This window comes from Cataglyphis hispanica, chromosome 1 (genome assembly GCF_021464435.1).
Source record: "Cataglyphis hispanica isolate Lineage 1 chromosome 1, ULB_Chis1_1.0, whole genome shotgun sequence".
Lineage (NCBI taxonomy): Eukaryota > Metazoa > Arthropoda > Insecta > Hymenoptera > Formicidae > Cataglyphis > Cataglyphis hispanica.
In genome coordinates this window covers 12774580-12794841 of record NC_065954.1, presented here as the reverse complement: position 1 = coordinate 12794841, position 20262 = coordinate 12774580, and the positions used below count along the sequence as shown (strand labels likewise).

The window sequence follows — 20262 nt, the reverse complement described above, 5'->3', positions numbered from 1 at the left end:
AAAAAGGCACTTGTGGACGAAGCGAGTGACGCCGTCGAAAAGAGATTACGTAAATTCATCAGAAAAGCATTCGGAGCTTTCTCCTCGTTAACTTCTTCTTCGCGATTGTCCGCGACTGCGGATTCAACCCCTCGAAAAATAATCTTTTTCTTCTCATTTTCCCTATGTCTCTTTCTCGCACCCTTTCTCTCTTTTCTCCGACGCCCGCTGCGGACGTCAAAATATGACAACTCTCTCGAGTCACCACTTTCGCGACAAGAGTTACGTCACGGGGGGTTGCCGCGGCCGATCATTAAAGTAAGGGCGCGCTCGTGACTTTGTTTTGTAAAAATATTTAAGTCAGTGTTTGGTCAATTTTGCAATTAGTAAAATTAATTGTTCTTGAAAAATTTCATGTGTTAACATTGAAAATATCCATCTAACTTTTGTATCTTGAGTAAACTTTCATATTAAATAACAGTATTTATAAGTTCTAGAGATTCTTTTCCATCAATTTTTATTCTTTTTTATCAATTTTTAAATTTAGAAAAATATACTTGAAAGACTGTTTATAGATTTATATTTTATATATTACAAGCAAATGCTGGTTTATGAAAATCATCTTGTTTTGTTATTATACATATTTCGACCATCTGTTATAATTTTTCGAATTCCAATGCAAAATGTATTATTTTCTTACAAATATAAATTCAAATACGAAGAGTTTGATAATCACTGGCACGTTTCACTAAGCTGACGGAAGCGGTAAATGGTTCGCAACCAACCCCCTCGACGAGATGCTAATTCATATTCATAGATGTAGCGTTTAGCATTACGCCGTTAAATTCCCCGGAGAGTCGGTTAAGAGACGGAGTGGCTAATATTTCTATTCATATTTCCGCTCATTGTGAAAAAGAGACGAGGGTGGTTTCGTTCATTTTTTTTGAGGATCAATTAATTTTTTGTACGGTAAATCGAAAAAAGCTCGACAAGATTAGTCGAGCGACAAATACAAAAACGTAGTTGTTACTAATAATAATGCTTGTTAATTTTTTGATTGTATTAATATTGCGCAATGTTAATGCAATATATTAGGGTAAAAAATATTTTTCCACAAATTTACTTTTTTTCTTCCAATTTTAAATTAGGAAAATAGTTTATGATTATAATCTTAAGTTATATTAAAATGTTATTATGTTAAAAAAATTCAAATATTTCCTATTCAAATAAAGCACTTTTTGGAATAATAAAATAAATGTTAAAGTATGAAGCTGATAAAGAACCTGAAGAATTTTCACAAAATTAAATATTAGTGCCATTTTTAATAAAGAAGTTGAATTCGGAGGAATGCTTTTAGATTTATTTATTTCCATTTTGATCGTAAATATGGATTAACAATTTTTAATATCAGCATTTATGTAATATGTAAACTTTTTTTCTCTTTTTTTCTTATAATATATTTTATAATATAAATTTAATTAATTTAATTTTCTACAAAGATCGTAAAAATATTTATATTTTATATTTCTAGTAATAAACAATTGTTACAAAAGATTACGAAGCATTTATAAATAAATATCTATATATCCTTTCTCTCGTTTTCTGTCTTAATAATCACGAACATAAAATATGTTCAATAAATATAATATAATTGATGCAAAAGTTATACTGTCTGTGCTTTCTCTAGTTTCATTATTATATAAAATTGAAAAATTATTACATATTATTAGTCCCAGATTTCGGCTTCATATTCGATTTGCGAAAGTGATGATAGTTCGGAAGAACTTTTAGCAGAAAATCCAATTGTCCAATCTGAGGCTAATTACAATAAGTAATAATAATACAATAGAGTAAAAAAAAATTAAATTTTGTATTATGAAATAATAGAATAAAAATAATATATATGCTTACATATGGTTTGTCATTCATTTCTCTACGTTGACACTGACTTCCGTATACTATCATATTTTCGGGTACAATTTCTCGTTCAGTCAAAGAGCATGCAGCTCCAATTACACATCCATTCGTTAATTCGACTTCTCGACCAACGTGCGCTTTTGAACAAAAAAAAAAATTATTGACAAAATTTGTGTATAAAAATTTATAATTAATATTTTTATAAATCTTATTGAATAATTTCCTTAAATCGTTCTCTGATCTGACATAAAATTAGTTCTACTTGTATGATCTAATACTACTAATCGTAATACTTATTTATTATATGCATTAAAAAAAAAACTTAGAATAAATATTATATATACCTTTTGCTTCTAAAATATTATTATCTCCAACTTTGAATGATTCACACGTACAATCAGTCTCAAAGACATTGTAATTTCCTATTATCTGCACTGGTACTGTTACAGATTCCGGAGCATCAGAGGGTAATCTACAAAATATGTAATATATTAGTAATTAGTATAAAATTGCATGTTCTGTAATATGACATATTAAATTTACCTGTTGACTATAGATGCCATTTCTTCAATTATATTGCCTTCTCCTATGATAATTGGACCAGCTTCCGCTAAAATGCATGCCCTAGGATGGATTATAGTTTTTGCACCAATGGTAATGTCTCCTTTCAGAATACTTTCTTCGCACACTACTGCACCAGGTGCAATTTTTAAGCTATAAAGGTATAATTGCAAACATATACAATTATCTGTATAAAAATAAAGTATTTGTATATAATATTCTCTCTTCTAGTTCTTCATTCTTTATTCTCTTTGTTATATTTAGCACTTTAATATAATGCTTATGTTAAAAATCCTCAAATGTTTTTGCCTTGATCTTCATTACAACTTCTATACAAGCATATTTACATACTGATTTGTTATAAATATGTGTGATCAGGTTAGGAAGCATCAAACTAACCTCAAAATACAATCTGATATTGTAACATAAAGTAATTTTTAATAAGTACTAAAATTTATTAAGTCAAATATCAATCTAATATTACATATATTTAATCTAATTATTATTAAACTTACTTGGCGCGGCGATAAGCCGAGGAATTATTAGAAGTCTTCCCGTCCATTTACGATGACAGTTTGGCTCCAATGACAGTTCTCTGCTCTCTGCTGAAGTCCTGAAGACGCAAAGTGTCAATCGCTTGATATCGATACATCGAAATATTCCATATTTTCTTTCGATAGTATCATGCGCAAGAATTTAAAAATATTTTCATTCAAATATTGACTAGCTATTAAAAGAAACATTGTTTGAAGAATTCTTAAAAGGTTTTTATACAAACAATAAAATCACATAACTTAAATGTAATTTGTAGAAAACTAAAATTGAGATATTTGTGATATTAATATCTTTATCTATATTTTACTTATAAAATAAAAATTTACACTTTAACAATACATATAAATTGACTAAACATACATATATCAAAATTATTATTGTTAAAATAATATTGCCATTATATGATTGAATTAAAAAGTTGTTATTATAAATGTAGAATACAACTATTATTATTCATTGCAAATATTAATATTGATTACAATTAAGAAGCTTAAAAACTAATTAAACTATCTATCTTAGAAATAAAAATAATTTTTAAAATAATTTTTGAAATACATTAAACAGTAAAAAAGATTACAGCATTATTATAATTGGATTATATGTAGATAAATAAAGACAATTAATAAATTTAAGGTTTTTATACTCTTTTTTAAATGTTGAACAAAAAAATCAAGAATTATAACAAAAAGAATTATAAGAAAACAAAAATGTTTTTATTTTTATACAAGGATAAAGAAAATATGTATTTAAGTAATGTTATTTTATGTCTCATCATAAGTAACTCTTATTAAGAGTTAAATAAATAAATTTCAGGAGCCAATACAAAATATTTATTAGATTAAATATATGAGTCTAATATGTTAGCTACTTTTTCTGGTAAGATGTTAAATCATATTTATTAAGATGTACATAAATAAGAAAAAGATTAGTTTAACTATAATATGATAAAAATTGAAAAACACATACAGTAAGAACATTGTTGATGTGTGCAAATATGCGTTCTATCTATTTAAGCTATTTTAGGGATACAAAAGAGAAGGAAAATTTCAAGTGTGATTGCGCAACAAAAGGGATAATATATTCACACATGAGAAACACAGAGTATCTTTGTTTAGATATTTAATATAACTCTATATTATCCGTCAACTCTTTTATTTATTATATATATTTTTTATATATTATATATTATAAAATTTAACTCCAAATTGCGATAATAACGTCTAATTGCAACGTGCGTGCGCGTGTACGTGTTGCGCCTTATTATACGCGTGTGTGTTTTATGTATGTGTAACTATGTGTATTCGTATACGCGTACGTATTCTGTGTACGTGTGTGTGTATGTGTGTTGCTCTTGAATAAGGGGATATAAAGATGTGAGCGAAGAAGGGTATCGTAGATGGTATGCATTTTGCACTCGCGCGTAACATGACTGTGCACGTGTTCGATCTACAATAAACGAATCCTACGCACTTATTTGTTAATCGGCAGAATAATATGCATTCTCGTAATTTTTCGCTATAAATATATGCAACCGTCCGAAAGCGTGTCAGTCGGCGCACCGTGACGGATTCGCCGTCGCTCTCGTCGATCCTTTTACAATCGCGTTTGATTCTCTCGGATGTATATTAAGTCTTTTTCTTGCATGCTGTCTTATACAAAGGAGTTTATTCAAGAAGAATAAAAAATTAGTATTTTTATCAATCAATTTTATCAATGGTAACGAGATTGATGCAGAAAGAATTTTTTGAAATTTGAGAAAATCTATTTTTATCTTTGCAATTATAGAAAGAAAATATTATGCGAATATAATGTAAATACGTATCACTAATCCATTAATATTTAAAAATAATACAAAATAACTAGCTGCCTTTTTTGTGTGATAATTAGACACTCTTTTAGCTCTCATGAAAAAATAACGGAATTATAATTTTTTATACCAAAGATTTATACTAATGTTATTGACATAATTTGATTTAGCAAATAGCGTAATTTATTAAAATAAAACAGATGTAAAAAAGCAGGTGCACAATTCTTGACTGCAAATCGAAATCTCTATTAGAACAATGTGACTCTGTACATGCATCCGAGAGTTATCCTTCATTGAGCTAATTATAATCTTATCATTATAATCATTGTAATATGATTTTATCTTATTTTGAAACAATTTTAAAATATTGTTTTAAAGATAACAATAACAAACATTTATGTCATTTACCTTCACATTAAAAGTTTAAAATAATTTCAAATTTCTACTATGATAATTAATAGTAGTATTTTAAAGTAATCTGTTTCCTCGTTCTTTGCTGTTTTAGTAATAACTTTAAAACCTAAGAATTTTTTTAACAATCAAAATCCGAGAATGCAAGAAACAAATAATGTGACAATAATTTAAAGATTAAAACGTATTTGAAACATCAAAGATTCACGCCTAAAAATTTTGAAAAATTAAAAGTTTAAGAAATTTAATAAACTTAAAGCAAAAAAAAGATCAATCTAAAATTTTATGATCTAAAAAAATTAAAACTATATGCATTTAATACAATATAAAATTTGAGATCTTTTTACAAGATTACCCTCCAATTTTTTTCTCAAATTTAATAAATATGAATAATAAAATATTAATATTCTATTTATGTGTATAAGTTAATATATTATGTCATGAGCAAATCTAATATTCTTGTTACCATATTAAATTTCTGTAAAATTTACGTTAACATTCGTAAACAACAATTCATCTAATAAAAATTACAAAGTCATTATTACGAAGGCATATTTAAGAATTGCAAATTATCATCCAAGCTGAATGTGAGTATTTGTTTTAATAATCCTGCCAGTCGAGCAAATAATGATATATAAATATATAATAAATCGAATTATAAAGAGCTAATAACAATACATTTAACACTTTCGCAACCGCTAATATTTAACTGCAAGTTTAAATTGCAGTTTTGATATCGGTACATTTTCAACCCATTAAAGATCGCAATTATTATATTATATTTATGCTTTATATATATATATATATATATACTTTTATATATAACTGTGTGTTATACACTAAATATAAGTGAAGTATAACTATCTTAATATCGTTATTAGAAAGTTAAATGTCAAAAAAAATGTTCAGAACTTTTAACACAAATCTCTGATGATTTTTTTTCTGACATTATTTCATCATTACCATTATAAACTTTCAAAATAGAAATTATAATGGGTTAAATACGTGATAACTGTTAAAGACTGCGTTACCCTAAACAGTATAAATTATTTTACTTACGTAATTATATAAAAAGACCAAAGACGAGCACACAACATACTGCGTAGATTTTATAATAATAAATATTTATATACAATCCCAACAGAAAAATAAAAGATGTCCGTAATTTATACGTGTGGAAATAAGATTTTATTTATTTATAGTAAACTTTATAAATACAAACAAATAATAATAGAGCGCTATGAAGTTTCTATAATTGAAAACGATCTGTCATATCCCGCTTATACCGTTTAGGGTTTACATAATTAGCTGCAATATTCATAATTTGTCTTAAACAAATTCACTATAGAATAAGACACATAGTATTCGCACGTCATCGCTATAAGTAACTCTTAAATAAAGATGTGTGTTGCAATTTTAAATATATATAGCATTATTCTTTAAATCGATATATTACAAGCTCTCTATATATTTTTAGGATTCTTAAAGAGTTTAAATATCTCTCTCATATATATATATATATATATATATATATATATATATATATATATACATACATACATACACAATATACGTATAACAAGTTAAAAATATTTATAATAAAAGCACAAGATAGGACTTACAAATACTCTTATTACTTCAGTTTCTTAACAACATAGTGTTATTTATAGCATAAAAGTGATGGCGTACGAATACCTTTTCTTTATTCCAATCTGCCTCTTAGCAACATAATTTTATACTTAACAACGACGCGAAGGCGTACGAATGCATTTTAATCGGCTCGGCGCCCAATGACCGACGTAATTTTCATCTAAAAATACGCGGGCGGTCGCGAAAGTGTCGATGAATAACAGCGAGCCATTATTAAATCCCTTCCTAATCTCCATCCTGATCTTCGATCAATGATCGACGACAGCGAGGAAAGCCGGTGACGGTGCGTATATAAACGCTTCGTGAGGGTGTCTTAGCGCGCAATGACGGGCTATTGTGGTTTTTTTTTTTCTTTTTTTTTTATCCATAAGAAGTATACGATTTACGTATAAAGAGACGCGTCATACAAGTGCCATACAGTACCAAAAACGTTTTTAATGCGCGCGCATAATGCGATCGATTAGCTCTATCTACGCCTGCATCCGTGAAATTTGCATCCGCGCGTCACAAATCATATAATATTTTTCTCTCGCTCTCACTTTCATTCTCTTTCTTTCTCTCTTTCACTCCCTTTCTTCTCTTTGTCTGTCTCTGCGTATATGTGTGTATGGATTCGCGTGAGCGTGTTATGTGTCATCATTATCCGTGTAATCCGGCCGAGTTGGTCCAAGGACGAAAAATCTCTGTCTATAACGCTGATCGTAATCATTAATCGCGAAAACCGTCGAATCTTGATCGTTCCGCTCCTCGAAATATACTCCCATATGTATAGTGTTTATATATATTTATTTATTTATATATTTATATATTTATTAATTTATATATATATATATATATATATTTTTATTTATATATATGTATTTATGCTATATATATATAAAGTAGCTCAGAACTCTACACTCGAATCACTACTCGAAGTGACGACGACGGCGGAACGCGTAACCGCTGGCGACATTTTTGCATTTAAGCTAATTGTAAGGACGCGTTTATTCGAATATTCTTGCTAAGGCAAAAGAAATTTCAATATCGAATCGATGATGTAATACGTGTTAAGATTAATCGTGATTAAAAGAGTATATCTAGAACTAGCTCTGTCGTATCTTTAAGAGTGCTTTATACTTGCTTCTTTAGTCATGTCTCTTCTTATTAAAATTTAATTGAATATTTAGCGAAGTGACGCGTCCTTTACCGGTTATACGAGCGGAAAGAAGAAACTTTGATCATCTCACAGCTCGTACAAGTTGACTACAATAATGACGATTGATGTGATCATGTTTTTTTATCAATTTCTAAAATACTTTTAATTTCTTGTTATCGATTTTCATCACACTTTCAACTTTTATAATTTGCTTTTAAATTCCTTGTCCCTTTCTTCTTGCCCGTTCCTAAAGTTCTTTTTCTTTGTTGATAGTTTTTTCATTACATTTCTTAATTGTTAACGTTTCATTTATTAAAAAATTTATTTTTTACACGTCTTTATCAATCTATCTATGTTTTATTATTAATATAATCACGCGCAAATTTCTTTTGTACTAAATTTTACTTTTTGTCCATGATTGACGATCAAGATACAAATAGCAATTAATAACGAAGGCGAGATAAAGTTGGAACATGAGAGATAATCGAGCAAAAATTGGAAGAAGAAATTCTAAAACGTGATAAAAACATGCTCCTTATCGCCATTATCGCGCTTAATTACACCCAACTTTGACGCGGTTCCACGATTCCTCGCCCTCAGCAATATAAGCTCTACCCTTCGTCGACGCTAATCGCTGGGTTTGCTCGCTCTCGTATTCTCTCTGTTCGACGTGTGTAATAATATCGGTCTCTATGTCGCATGAGCGGACCGATCAAGATTTTCTTCCCATAAAAAAAAAAAAATGCCAATTCTCAATTATAATATTATATTATGTTATCTCGTCCTAGAACCGTCTAAGCAGGACTTGGTTAATCACCGTTCCCCTCTTCTTCTCTCTTCTCCTTCTTTTACTATTTTTTTTTTAATTAATACAATATATATTTTATGTATGTATCGTAACAACCGATATCTCAGTTCTCTCGCTCTCTTTCATATTCGCTCGTCTGTTTCACGCTTACACACGCACATTCTCTCGCTTTCGCTCGCTCGCTCGCTCGTTCACTTCGCACGCATTCGCGATTTTTTCCTTTGTCTATATAATATAATCTTATAACGACATGTGCGTATGTGTATACACCTTTGCGTCGGTAAGACGTATCGCGCGCGCGTATACACATACGCATTTACACTATGTATATATTTATATATTTATATTTATATATATATATATATATATATATATATATTTCTTCTGTATATATTTTATGTTGCTTTTTATGTATACTTTATATATAACAATGTTTTATGTTTATTTAAGGCCCAATACGTTCATTACGAAGGAAATTATCTGCAACAGAAAGGAGACGAATATATGATTAAACAACGCTTGTACCTGGTTTGCTCCCTGTCGTAAGCACCGTATGTATAGAACTATTCAGTCGACAAGTTGTATATATGTTCCTGATGTTGTCATCGTCGTCATCGCCGTGAAGGATACGCATGAAATATTCGCGATACACCGGACACCAGTAGATGATCTACGCTATGATTGGACAAAATGATAACTTAAATGAACTCGCCAGTTTTACGATTTAATATCATCATCACATTTTTTTCTTTGAAGAAAAATTAAGAAAGAATAATAAGTAGAGAGGTATAATATAATTAATATACTCAATTTTTAGACATCTCAAATATCATAATGTAGCATATACTAAAAATTTAGAAATGTACGATAAGAATGTAATTTGATTATAATATAAAATAAGTAAAATCAAATTTAAGAGAATGAAGCAAACGTATTTTTTTCTTTACTTTTTTATTGAAAAAAAATACTATAATAAAATTAATAGCCGAACGTTAAACTCTATTATATTTTTAAACTTCATTCTAAAATATTTGTATAAAAAGAATAATCGCGCAAAAATCAAGCTCTGTAAAACACTATATTTCTTTTGTCAAAAGTAAAACTACAATATTTTTTTATCTCTAATCAGAAATAATAAAATCTGTTTCAAAGATTGTTCCACCGTTCTAAAAAAAAAAAAAAGTTATAAAATTTTGCTGCTACTATACGTATAAAACTCTATCAACAATTTTGGCGAGACCATGTACCAGCGTTCTATGCAGTTCGATGTGTTTTCTTTTTCATGTGATTCTAGTGTATTATTTTTCTTACTTTCCTACATTTAGCGTGCTCATCTTGACGTTTCCTAGGAAGAATCATCCGACCAAGGATGATAGACAACCAATCGGTTGTCTCTTGAAAGAGGCATTTCTTAATATTTCTATCTAATAATAAGACAGAAAAAGTCATCGTGACAAATATTTAAAAGCCTACCGGACATTCAGTTTGACTTAAAGGCCAAAAGTTCCGATCTCGAACAATACGCATATTTTGCACAACAATATCGTTTTCTACAATATATAATTGACATAACGAATTAGATATCGAACATAATTCTATTATGCGAGCAAAAAATACAGATCATCTCAAAAAAATATCGTAATGTATAGTAATGGTTTATAAAATTTATTGAAAGAATTTTGAATAAAAAATATTTAATTAAATATATATTTGTTATAAAATATCCAAAAAGAGAGTTTTATATATAAACAATTTTTATACAAAATACTAATGCAAATAAAAATCAAAATTGTAACTAATTTTGTACTTATTATTAAATCATACAAATAAATTTTTATTAATGTCAAGTCAGATATTAAAAGATCAAAAAAATACTATATAAATCTTTTTGAGACACTCTGTAGCTTTAAATCCAATTACTGGCAGTAAAATGTCTTCATATCGATATTAACATAAATTTATCTACATTTTAACTCATATTAAAATAAGTTTATAATTATGCATTCTTACATTATCTACTGTAATCTTTAGATTCGAATACGTTAAACGTAATACAATAATCGTAATGACTTCAACGCGCGGAGAAACACCTTAAAATATATAGACGCATATAAAGTTAACATAACATTTAATATTAAAATTCGGGCAAAGTTTAACGTTTAACAACAAACAAAAATAAGTTAGTACGCTCTATAAACCACATACGCTATCCGGTAGGCTAATTATTCAAAATCCAAGCTGGTTTAATAAGCGCAGATGAATAAGATTGCGGAGGATGAATCAGATTTGAATTAAAAATTCGTGTTCTAAAGAAAATATCGTGAATGGTATAAATAACTTTTCTTTAACGTTCAAGAATGATTGCTAGAGTAGATTAATATACAATTAAATTAAAACTAATGTTACGAACGATTAAAGTCCGATTCAATCTCCAATCATATTCATCTGTCTTTTTATACTTTGATTTCTCATTCACACAAAAGACGTCCAAGTAACATTGGATTGAGGTCTTTAATATTTATTTTTATAGAAAAGATTTTCTTTAAAGAAAATGTGTTATTATAATTACTATGAACTGCGAAAGTATATATTAAGGCTAAGAATTCATATTTTTGAAAGATCAAAGATTCGAGGACGTTTTCGAAGGAGAAACAGAGTTGATCTACTTTCGAATCAGATGGTAACCATATATAAGCATATTTACAAATTATTCTTTTCTAATTCATTAATATTAATTTTAACCCTTTGAACAGTATGCTGAGTTCATTTCATCCCAATTTCAAAAACATCCGTCTAGCCAGCGACGAATTGTTCTTAACTGCCATAAATTATAATAAAAAAAGAACAAAGTTATGACTATTTATATTATATAAAATATAATTTTTATAAATTTTATAATTTCTCAGTATTACATTATACCATTTTATTTTTGTAAAACAAAGATAAGTTAAATAAAAAAATCCTAACTTTCCTCTTTCCTAAATCTTAAGCAAATATAATTTACCGGTTAAAGGGTTAAAACGTGCATACATATTGTTTTTTTTCTATTGTAATTATATATATATATATATATATATATATATATATATATATCATATTCATCGTACAAATTGAAATGTTGTAAAAAGATTTGTACGTACGGACAATTGAGAGATCGTCCATTTTTCTGAAAGATTTATTTTTTCTTTTTTCTTGCAATTTAAATCATAAAAAAGATATATATATATACACAATGTAGAGATATATGTAAGACTCTCGAATATTTATTGCATTGGTACTCGAATAAGCGAGTTTGTAAAAAGCGATGTCAAGCAGCTATTTATATTTGCGATGAAAAATATACCAATAACTCGAAAAATATATTAAATCTTTTCTTAGTATGTGTACTCACATAATAAATCCATAATAATGTTTTATATTGTATATTGGTACAATCTAAAAAAAAAAAATTAAAAATACTATCAACCAAAGAAATATGTTCAGATAATTTTTTATCTTTTTTATCATTTCCACATACTATAAATTATATAAAATGATCTTGATTTAATATTGTTATCATGTAAAATAATATTCTTATATGTTTTATGTTTCCCGTCCTTATTTTGCAAACTACATAATTAAATAAATATAAAGTAAAATACATAAAAAATCAGAAAAAATGTTCTATTACCGCATCTCTACATTAAAAAACAAGATCTTTTTCACGCATTGATATCTACTTATGCGTACGCGCGATAATTCTTACTTGGTCCTTTTTCATATCAATGAATTTTGCAAATTTATTAAAAATCTCTTAAATACAAGATCGTTTGTATTTTTATCATTAATACGACTTTTCCCAAATTTAATTTATTAAAATGAAAAACATATTATGTCTTGATATATTTAAAAATTTCCGAAATTATACTAGTAATACATTATTTAAAAATATAACAAAATTAAAACAAGATCGTCCTCAATAAATAAATGATTTAAAGTATTCTCTGTGCATAAATATTAACCAACATAAACAGTTATTTTTTAAGTCTTATCTGGATTTTGAATGTTTTTAGTTTTATCTGTTTTAAAATCTTATAAGAGTAATTGATAGATATCAGTAGTCTCATTGTATATTTTTGTAAATTTTGCATTATTAATTTCAAAATTGTTGCCATTTAAATTTTGTGCCCTTTAGATCTTGTGTTAAATTTATCAATTTTGTACGTCATTTCTTAAAACGCAAACAAGTAACGTCACGATCAATTTTAGATTTATTTATTTTATATATTAATCATTTCAAATATATTTTAAATGACTTTATTTTGAATGATTATATTAAATAATTCATTCTAGAGAAAGAAAGAAACTACAATTAGGATTTATTTAATAAACATGATGCTAAATATATAATAAAATAAATCTCACTCAAGTTATTTTTATTTATTTAATGAAAATTTTTTTAATGTAAAAATAATTGCATTTATTGCTCAATCATGGGCTAAGAACTGTAAAACGCTTTAACACTAAATGTGAAACGTAACTACGAGCCCAACTTTAATCCAGATAAGCTTTAGCCGATCTAGAATTCCAGATAAGCTTTAGCCGACATCGTCTCGCCTTTCCGAGCATCAATTTTCAATAAATTGTCTTAAAAATACTTGTGTTAAAAGCACATATCTCCGAATTCAAAGATTCGGAGTCGAAGAAACTAACGTAAGCGTCTGCCATGATTCGCGTTGCCTTTCTGTTATTATTCTCGACACGAGGCAATAACCTCCATTAAAATCGCTTCGCGACAAAACGAATCGTCGATACGATCGATCGATTGATCTGTCAACATTTATGTCACCACACCCTTTATTATAGAGATCGTTCTCATCCAAGCCAGCTCGCGGATTCTTCCTAGGAAGCGTCGTCGCTTCCGGTTCCCCGGGCCACGAGATCGTCGGTTATCTCTCTTCCGGGATGATCGGACTCACCTTGACCGAGCAAGATCCGCGATGCTACTCGCGTTCCTGTCCACTCGGCAGCGCCGGGATGACACTCCGCGCCGCGTCGCTCATTCAGCTGTCGACGCTGAAGAGCTCCTTGTGGAGGGCCGGAAACTCGAGGTGCGGCTGCGACCGCTTGAATTTAGCCAGCGCATCCATGTGCAGTAGCGAGATCTCTCGTAGCTGCGGTATCTTGGCGAGGATCGCGTCGCACACGGTCACATCGCCTTTGATCGGCGTCACGTGATTCCGTTCAAGTTCTGACCTCAACGCTCTGATCACCGCCTGTGACAGCCTATTGATGTCCCCCAGGCATTTTAGTCCCGGTCGATCTGCGCAACATATCGTAACAGTTAACTAGATGCTCTTCGAATGATAGTGAAAACGATAAGGATATGATATTATTATTACATTATTTCGACATATAGAATTCGATAAAATAAGTTTTAAAATTCGATAAAAAATATATAAACGTTTGATGAAGCAAACACGACTAATGGAACAAACTGGAAATGTGAAGCGCTTAATGATATTTTACGCGCTACGGACTTTGGATTATAATTGAAAAAAAAAAAATTAAATTTATCCGGTGGAAGTGAGACACTCTGTATATCGCGTATATTATTTACCAGGGCTAAGTAGAACAGCCGCGCTATAGAGTGCCAACTCGGTTTCAGTAAGCTTCAGTTCGGCGATACTTCTGGCCAGCTCGAATACGCAGGAAACAAGCTTCATTTCCGCCGTATCCGTCGTATAAAATGCCTCCTGCAGCAACAAGGTATCGCCGTATAGAATGTAGTTTTGCTGGAGATCGAGGTACCTGCTCATTCGTAGCACAGCCAACTCGAAGGAACCTGTTACATTTTAACAGGATATCAGCATATCAACGCATAATTGCGCTTTCTTTATCTTCACTTATCTAACTTTTACATTATTTTTATTCCTTATTATCTTTATTATTTTCATTTCATTATTATCTTTATTATTTTATTCTGAGTAAGAGACGATTATATATTCATAGCACATTTATATCATTTTCAATATATCTTATTAATTCATCAATGTGTAAAAAACATCGGAAAATTTTCAACAAACTTTTAACATTAAATTATTCTGACATTAAACCGTACTTCCACTAATGAAATAAATATCAATTTATTTTAAAAAATATTAAAATTGTTACTACAATTGCATTAAATAAATATAATGAGCTAATGCAATTACTTACTTATCCCATTTATGAATTAAAAATGGAATAGAATCTTCAAATTAACCTTCTTCTTACATAATATTTACGCGTTAAGTCACGCGCAAGAATACGCGAAAGAAGGACAAAACTTTATCACCGGTTTCAGGCGAGAAACTTGTGTTTATGGTAGAGATACAGTTACGTACCGGCCTTTAATAAAACGATCTGATCATCTTGCGAGAGCTTCATGAATCCAGGGACCATTTTGGCGAACTCGATGATCTGCTGAATGACGGTGGTTAGTTTCTGGGCACACTCCAACCAGAGTTGCTCGTGCGCCATGTTTTTATAAAAGTGCGTTCTGGAGATGTCGGACTTCCGGAAGGACTCTTGGATCTGTTCCGTAGATACCAGGCATGTCCTTGCGTGCGCGTCCGCTATCGTTTTCGAGAGAAGCTCGCTGATCTGTGCCGGATCTGTGAAAATTCAACGTGTTTCTCGCTCGTAATTCGTTCCTTTCCTAATAGATACATTTAATAAAAAAAAAAAAAAAGCGGTGAAAAGATTTATTCGGCAAACAATAAAAAAACTCAAATAGAAATCTTAAGCATGCAATGCAAGCGTTACGATTCATATATTAATCCTTTGTCGTACAAGATATCTTCATGTAATCATTGTTGTAAATATTGTTTTTTGTCATTATTAAATAAATTATTTTTTTATTGTAGAAATTACTTTTTTTATAATATTTTTTATAAAAAGATACTTTGTTATACAAGATTAGTCTAGCTACAGATATAATAGTGTAAAAATAGTTAGAATCACAAAGGATTTAAATAATCCCTTATGCTGTAAAAGATAATGCAAAAGATGTTTGTAATATTTATGACCAACTTATGTAAAAGGCGTGATTGTAAACCTCATGCACAATAGTTATAATTGCTAGATATTTTGACTATTTGATTAAAATCAAGAATATATATATATATATTAAAAAATATAACATTTACAAATATATATATAAAATTAATCTTCGAGTAAATGTTTCAAATTAAAAAAAAATCATAGTACAATTATTTACATTTGTACATATGCAAAATAAAATCAAGGCATACTTTCATATAAAAACAATAAATGTAGCTCTAGATAAATGAAGAAAAAGAAAAAAATAAAACTTATACATTTGATGAACGATCATAGCATGCAAAGTAGAGATAAAAAAGCACAAAATTCCATAAAAAAAATTCCATAAAAAAATTTATAAAATTATAAAATTATTCGGGTAATCAGAAATAGATATACAAGATGTAGATATATACAATATGTACAATATGTACAAAAAGAAAATCAAAGACTTATAATTGTAAAATTTTTTACACGTTCTCCAGAAATATAATTGTAAAAAACACACACAAAACATTTAAAGAGAAAAAAAGAAAAAGAGAAAGAGAGAGAGAGAGAGAAAGAGCGTAAAAAATATTTTAAATTAAAATAATATACATACACAAATAATATACATATATATTTAAACACTCAATAACATATTGCATAATGCGAAAATTCAAGTTTCAGAATAAAGTTTCAGAGGACTAATATTTTCAACATGTAATTGTAATTTAAACACTCAATATGCTTAAACGTTTATAATAATTTTATCGTCAGCAGATCGACATAGATAGTTGCAGCTTGTAACATAAAAGAGCAAGCAATTTCCATTTTTAACAACTCTTTATGAATTTTTCATGAGGTTAGACTACTTTCCATGTTGATTAATGCATTTCGTTGGCAAATCACCCTTCCTCAAGATTCTATTATAATATAATTAATTTATCTTTTACCATTACCTAAAAATTATTAAGTTTTAAAATATTATGTGATGTAAAATAAATATGATTATTGTATTTATATATACATATAAAGAGAGAAAAATTTTTATAAATTTTGATAAAAAAGAGGGACATAGATATTATATTATCTAAATTATAATAAAATGATTTTAATATTTTGATGAGTTTAATACTTTAATATTTAATTCAAACAATTTTTCATACATCATTTAAATGTCTAGTAAATATATATCTATATTATATAAAACAGTTTCCATAAAAAAGTTATCATTAATCCAAAAAAAAAAAAACAATTTTTAAAATATATTAAAATAAATTCTCTCCAATAAAGAAATAAATAAATTCTCTCCAAGATAGAAATTTTTTGAAATATGATCTCATCATAATCTTTCCTCAATTTCGTCAGTCCTCGAGAACTTTTTTGCAAGGGATCGGCAAGCAAGTTGGCTAACGAAGGGATGATCGCATGCCCATGCAAAGGGACACAAACGTAACCTCACATCTCATCGCATGGGACATACTGGGCAGACTCGGCACTTCGTCGTCCTCGGATGGGTTGCTGACCCTTTGCTGCTGGCCGCTTAGGAAGGTCGTCGAGTCGACCATCGTGTACGAGCCATGGCCCAGGCCGGCGAGCTCGACCGTGGTCTCCTGCTTTACGGCGACGATTCCGCCGCCGCTCAGCGAACCGCTGCCGCCACTAGCAGCCCCTCCGGCGGCCGCGGCGGAACCGCTACCACCAGCGTTACCACTATTACTACCGCTACCAGTACCGCCACCACCGTTACCACCACCACCACTACTGCCGCTGCCGTTGCCATTGCCGGTACCGCCACCCCCCGCGCCGCTCCCGGTCGTCGAGGCGGACAGAGACTTCCCTGATGCGCCGAAAAGTCAAAGTTCACGAGGGCTTGAATTGGTCTCGGGAGAGGTTTGGGCCGAATAGGTCTAAATATTTCAGCCCTGTGAATGAGTCCTATGCAGGGCCTATCTTACGCCTGGGCAAACCAGACACGTGTTTTATTTCCCTTTTATTAAGGTATACAGTTTAGGGAAATATAGTGTGTGCCTTCTCCTTTTTGCCTTTCATTAAAACATGGTGTGTAGCAAGTTTCCCATAGATAATATCTTTTTTAAAATTCCCAGAATTCTAAAGATAGGCTCTGTTCATACGGGACATTTAATAAAAGAGGAGAATATTATTTCTAAAACACGTGACTAATTTTTCTTAAGAAATGTTTTGAATATTTGAAAATATGAATTATTAAATTCCGAAATTGTCAATATTAAACAAAGTTTTCTGTTTAAGTAGTAACTGTGTTTATTCATAAAAAATGTTAAATATATAATTAAAATTCTGTTAAATAATAATGATTAATAGTTAATAATTTTCTAGGGTATTCTATGAATTTCATATCTATGTATAATTGAATTGAATTTAAACTATTATCGAAGCATCTGTAAAGCTTCACATAAAGCTTTGATTGAAGCTTGGAACGAGTCTCTTAATAAATAAAAAGATAAGTATCCTATAGCATATGTCATCGGAAAATTTGCATGAAATATAATATTACTAATAACATTTAAATGTAATTATTTAAACATGTTTATCTTCAGCAGATATGAATGTGTTCTATTTTGCGATACAACTTTGTGAAATTTATGATAATTTCTATTATATTACATAACATTCAAGATAAAAAAAAATTTTGCATGCAGTATTTAATATAAGAACGGATTTTAATCTACATGACAAAATATATGAATAAAACATTATTCGATACTGTACTATTGTGAGATATAGGGTTGCATGTAAACTATAACTTAAATAGTATAAGGATGTTGTAACAAAAAAAGAAAACGAGTGAGATTCAGATTGAAAACGACAAAGCGAAATGGGAGTATTCTCTCTCTCTACATCTTTAAATCTTTATTATTTCAAATATTCTTTATATTATTAAGTTACATCAAAATTAATACATCGTAACAACAATAACAAAAATATAAATTTTCTAATAATATCAATTTTTTAAATTGTTGTTACAACTTTTTTCTATATTTTGAAATATATAATTTTTCTATAAATTTCCACTCGCGAAATTTGATAATTGTTTTTTAAATTAGAAAAAAGTTTCCTTTTTTTTTTAAGTAGCTAACAAATTAACTATTATACCATAATGTAATCTTTTTTTTATATTTTAATTTTTCGCTTTGCTCAAAATGTTGGACAACTGGTGATAAATATAGTCGTTGTGTCAGCCGATTGCATGGCAAAGCATTTATTCATTTTGCTCTTTTGCAAAGTTTCGTCACTATATATTGAATCAAACTCAAACTTGGTGGGCCCAATGAAACTAACGTACTACACAAGCTTTATTGATTAAATCTAAATTAACTTGAAAGATGAGATGCAATCGATTTTGTGACTTGAAAAAGACGCGTTTCTTGATGTATAAATACCGCATTGTTATTGGTATTTTAATGAATTACATGCCAAATTAATATCTTCAATAAATAACAAAATATAAAAATAATAAGTCGCTTAATATAAATTATTTGAAGGAACAATTTAACTCTATATATATCATTAATTAAAATTACATTTAAAATTTCTTATGATGAATCTTACACGAAAATTTATAAAAACCTGCTAAGTTCCGGTAATGCTAATTGAGTTATATTTACAATAATATTTGTAATATAAGATAAACAACTATAAATTAATACTGCATATACAAATAAATACAAATAAATTAGAAATATTATCGTGTAAAATTTTTTAAAAAATTATATGCGGAAATATTTACAACTATCAAATGTTAATATTGTTAATAGATAAATTTTTAAGTTATTGTTATTTATTATATTTTTTATAATTAATAATTACAAAAATAATTTAAAGAGAAAAGTAATATAAAAAATATCGAAGAAAATATTATGTCGACACTGTGAAAAAGTTTGCCGCACAATAAAACACAAAAAATATTTGCGGTTTTGTCTGAGAAATAATTATCGATGATAAGTTCGGTAGTATGACAGGAGATAGGAGACAATAAAGGCGTGAACGCAATTAACTGCGAGTTAATGACAGTGCTCCGAAATGCATTTAGCGTGCCTGTTACGAAGCGAGAACTTAAAGTCACGCCCACATTACAAGATCTAATTTAATGTGTACTTATTAAAATAATCTTTTACATAACTCTAGTGCAATCGTATCAAACTTGTTCTTCACATAATGTATCAAAATCTACGACAATGTAAAATATTTACATAAAAGAGAAATGTATTAAAAATTTGCCAAATTTTGTAAAATTAAAACATTATTTATTTTCGTGATAATATCGTGATAATAATAATATCGTGATAATCATCAAAATATAAAGAATTAACGCGCGTCAAGAGATTAAATCTTTATAAATCAGGAAAATTT

General features: G+C 29.0%; 2 protein-coding genes across 10 annotated transcripts in view; both read right to left on the bottom strand.

Moving 5' to 3' along the window:
* Positions 1–1333: 1333 nt before the first annotated feature.
* On the bottom strand, positions 1334–3073 carry LOC126850548 (dynactin subunit 6). Its single transcript, XM_050593716.1, has 5 exons — positions 2973–3073; positions 2440–2610; positions 2241–2368; positions 1891–2033; positions 1334–1797 (listed from the first exon to the last, which is right to left on the bottom strand). Exons 1-5 carry the CDS (start codon positions 3017–3019, stop codon positions 1696–1698), a joined length of 591 nt encoding a protein of 196 aa, XP_050449673.1. The 5' UTR covers positions 3020–3073; the 3' UTR covers positions 1334–1695.
* Positions 3074–4116: 1043 nt separating this feature from the next.
* The window catches only part of LOC126848843 (probable nuclear hormone receptor HR3), a 97479-nt gene continuing 81333 nt past the window's right edge, over positions 4117–20262 (bottom strand). For 6 of the 9 annotated variants that reach the window (XM_050590701.1, XM_050590444.1, XM_050590519.1 and 3 more), the window contains 4 exons: positions 17333–17710; positions 15192–15461; positions 14426–14650; positions 12018–14128 (listed from right to left, as the gene is read on the bottom strand). In XM_050590701.1, the coding sequence (XP_050446658.1) occupies positions 13869–14128; positions 14426–14650; positions 15192–15461; positions 17333–17710 (1133 nt within the window). In that variant the 3' untranslated portion in view covers positions 12018–13868. Of the gene's footprint in view, positions 9307–12017; positions 14129–14425; positions 14651–15191; positions 15462–17332; positions 17711–20262 lie in introns of those variants that run through there. The other 3 variants (XR_007687322.1, XM_050590357.1, XM_050590777.1) reach the window with 3 other exon arrangements.